Source organism: Triticum urartu, chromosome 2A (assembly GCF_056163025.1).
Source record: "Triticum urartu cultivar PI428250 chromosome 2A, HENAU_Tu73, whole genome shotgun sequence".
NCBI lineage: Eukaryota > Viridiplantae > Streptophyta > Magnoliopsida > Poales > Poaceae > Triticum > Triticum urartu.
Genome location: NC_141874.1, coordinates 673,507,450 through 673,511,076, shown reverse-complemented (window position 1 = coordinate 673,511,076; position 3,627 = coordinate 673,507,450). Strand labels below are relative to the sequence as shown.

Sequence of the window (3,627 nt, the reverse complement as noted above, 5' to 3'; positions counted from 1 at the left end):
TGAGCCAATAAAATTCATCTTTGGTTGAGAAAAAATGAAAAGATAGTTTTCCTGCCGGTTCCTTCAAAAAACATTGAAAATGAAATCTACTAGCTTTTTAGGACACCTTAGGTCCATTCGTTTATTAGCTAACATGGGATGTGTAAGCCAGTATAATATTTCATTGAAGCATCTATTACTAAGCTCCAACCTTAACCAAATTCTATCTAATAAGCACCACAGTCATTGCGACAAAATTGTTTCGGTTGTCTGCCATCTTATTGGCAACATCTTAACTGATAAGGAGCACTGAGTCACATTAAATCAGCAATGGACAACCTTCAACTTCACTGACCAATATACTGGAAGAAGCACAATGAACACACAAACAAATCAATGCATGTTTTATCATCCCATCTACACCTCTATGATGGATCTAACGCTGTACAAAACTATTATACACAACACACTTGTTTCAGCCGGAAGGAGGAATCTACAAACGGTAGCTGTCCTCCAGTATGTCCTTCCAGAAAGAATCACTCTCTAGAGAGCACAGATCGGGCAGCTCCATCATGGGCTCCAGCAAGCCACCAAACTCCTGCGCGGGCGACCAGTTACCCACGGGTGCAACATCATGCGATGCAAATGAAGTTGCAGTACAGCAGAGCTGGTCAGCCTGTTTAGCTGCTGCAAAGGAGCTCGTTCCCGGAGACGTGTCGTTGGTCAGCTGCTGTTGCGGCACGTGCTGCTCTGCAAAATTGGAGGTGTTGCAGAGGTAACCCGGCTGCAGGCAGTTCATCTGGTCCTGCTCCTGCAAGAGGTTCGGAACCATGCTACCGCTTGAGTTTAGCATTGCGTTTGCTGCAGCTAGGTTGGCGATGAGGCCGCTGGCGCCATTGTTGGATCCGATGACCTGGAGGAGCTGTTGTAGAAGTTGCGCCTGCATAAGGGCGCCGGTGTCCAAGCTGCCAAGGCTTGTAGCCGCCGCAGCCCAGAGGAGCGCCCCGGGGTGGTGGGCGATGGAGGTGGCGTTGAGGTGGTGGTGACTCTGGCCGGGTGGCAGCTGCTGATGCGTCACTGGGTCGACGCCCATGCGTAGGAGCTTCTTGCGGATGTGCGTGTTCCAGTAGTTCTTGATCTCGTTATCCGTCCGGCCCTCCAGGTGCGTCGCGATCGTTGCCCACCTAATATCCACCGAAAAATTATCCATGCATGTCAGTGTCGCTTCAAGACTAACAACTATTATACAAAAGCCAACGGTGAAGAAATTGACAGTGCATGGCGGCTAAGCTGTTGTGCGAGTGATGGTGTGTGGAGTAGTTGGATTAATTTGGACGTGGACTAGGTACGTACTTGTTGCCAAGGCCGGCGTGTAGGGTGATGATGAGGCGCTCCTCTTCGTCAGTGAAGTTGCCGCGCTTGATGTCGGGGCGGAGGTAGTTGGTCCAGCGGAGGCGGCAGCTCTTGCCGCAGCGGTTGAGGCCGGCGGCCTTGGGCAGGCGGCGCCAGCTGCCGACGTTCCCGCCGCGCTTCTGGATGTGCTCCACCAGCGTCTTGTCTTCCTCCTCCGTCCATGGCCCCTTCTTCACGTCGGCGTCGCGGCAGCAGCACGGCGACCTCCCCATCAGATCGATTTTCTAGATACAAGCTCTGCTAGCTAGTTACCTAGGATCGACTGGTGGCTGTGATGGAGGATGTAGTAGCCAGAAGTCAGAACTCAGAAACTATGTTCGTGTCTTCCCTTGGCCACGTATATATAGAGGAGTAGAGGACACGGCCAGTCCATGGTCGTACTCCATGACAGATTGACAGGGCACGAGCGAGAGGTGCCGCGGAAGCTACGAATTTTCCTTCCATTCTGCCGTCGTGGCGACTAGTGTTGCACAGTTTGTCTATGTCGGATACTGTAAACAAAAGGTGTGTGTACGATGTAAGTCAAGGAGGGCAGTTGTCCGGAGATCTGGCCACGTAAGATCAGATATATCCTGCATGCGCTGCATGTCGCAAGGCACGCAACAAGGAAGAATAAAGTGAACACTCCCAACAAGTGGCAGGCTGCTGTATAGAAAATTCGTTATGAGAGCGCTCTGTGTAGTGTAGCACCTGTAATTCAGGATCTGGTTAAGCACGTCAGGTAGTGGCAGGGACGAGTGAGGAACCTTCCTCGTCTCCTTCCTTGGAGATGCTGATCGACACGCTGATCTCACCGCTGAATAATGTTTCAAATTACGTTACGTCCATGTTTTCTTTACCTACGATTCAGGAAAATAATAGCCTACGATTACCATCCTACTACTATACTATAGTATTTTCTTTACCTATCCTGCTGGCGGCTTGATCGAGGTTTCGCCAGATGATTTGGGTCGTGAATTCGGTGAAGAATCCGATTAAAATACTCGTGGAAAACCACTGCCGAAAGTTAGGCATGCGTTCAATGAAACATGACTGGATGTTTTTGGAGGCACCGTGGCTCTTGTAGCTCCTGTGGAGCTGCTTCTGAATCTGGGTGCTCATCACCGTATTGCCAAGTCAGGACTCGGGACCGTGGCTCACGCTCACCAGCCATTTCTCCCCGTGGAAAACCACGTTGCCTTCCCGTTCAGGTTCAGACCGCCACCTGATCCACTAGAAAGAGCATGTGTGAGGCAGCTGAGTAGCCGAGCCGTGCGCTCGTACTTGGCCACGCTGGCCGTCTACTAGTTATCTGCCATGGTCGTCTTTGATCATTGGTGCCGAAAATCTGTGTACATTATGACCGTTCAACCTGAGCACCCCCCGGGTCGCCTCGTCTTGTACGACCATCTCCACATGGCAGCAGCACTGAGCGAGACGAGTCTCGTGCGAATGGAGGAAGGTGAGACGTACCGGACGGCCATGTCGAAATTATGGGCCAGTAAATGAGCATGTGTGTATGAATTGATGATCTTCCTTTATGGGTGAAATTGACAAGGCTGAAGCTCCGCCAACGAAGATGGATCTCTTGGAAGATGGAGCATTAGATGGCACACACCGCTGACCACATGAATTGCATTCACCACTTTCAGTCATAAGCTAATGCTGAGCTTCACAACAAGCTAGAGCTTCGAGGGTGTCCGGGTCAGATATACCTTACGTGGAAAGACAATCGCTGGCGCGCCCATGAATATGCCATCTTTGCTTCAACATGCTGCAGCTACAGCTCCACGACAGCCTACTTTGGCAATAACCCCATCAACACTGATTTTCATACTTCCAGATGGCTGGGGGGGGATCAACCGAGTGGCCAGCTCAATTGTAGATTGGGTACGATTACTCGTCGGTGAATGCACAATCCGTAGGTCAGAGAGAAGCTAGTAATGAAAACATCCACAGGGGGCTTTGGAAGATTTTCTCGTCAGCTTTTCGTCTGGCTGTCAAAAATGCCTAGAGAGTGACCGCCACTTTCACGAGCACCTATCTCTCCCTCTTGAAGATCCACACCCTGGTACCACCCTCTTGAAGATCTACACCATGGTACCACGTTACCTTTTTTTGAGACTGCCTGATACACTGTCCCCAAAATGTTAAGAATCTGGCAGAGTAAAGTTAGTGGAGGAAAATTTTACTCCACTAAAGTATAGCCGATCCTCCATATACTTAGTGGAGTAAAAATAAAATTGTGTATATTTT

At 50.1% G+C, this 3,627-nt stretch overlaps 1 protein-coding gene across 1 annotated transcript; it reads right to left on the bottom strand.

The window, feature by feature from the left end:
• Positions 1 to 320: 320 nt before the first annotated feature.
• LOC125534004 (transcription factor MYB93) lies at positions 321 to 1,683 on the bottom strand. The gene is made up of 2 exons (XM_048697312.2): positions 1,333 to 1,683; positions 321 to 1,163 (listed from the first exon to the last, which is right to left on the bottom strand). The coding sequence occupies exons 1-2, from the start codon at positions 1,602 to 1,604 to the stop codon at positions 473 to 475; spliced, it is 963 nt and encodes a 320-aa protein (XP_048553269.2). The 5' UTR covers positions 1,605 to 1,683; the 3' UTR covers positions 321 to 472.
• Positions 1,684 to 3,627: the final 1,944 nt, after the last annotated feature.

What these genes read in the sequence shown, in the direction of transcription:
- LOC125534004 (XM_048697312.2), bottom strand. Translation starts at nt 1,604, where the DNA reads ATGGGGAGGTCGCCGTGCTGCTGCCGCGACGCCGACGTGAAGAAGGGG. An exon ending in CACGCCGGCCTTGGCAACAA is followed by an intron (nt 1,164 to 1,332) that starts GTACGTACCTAG and finishes GGTGGATATTAG; the next exon opens with GTGGGCAACGATCGCGACGC.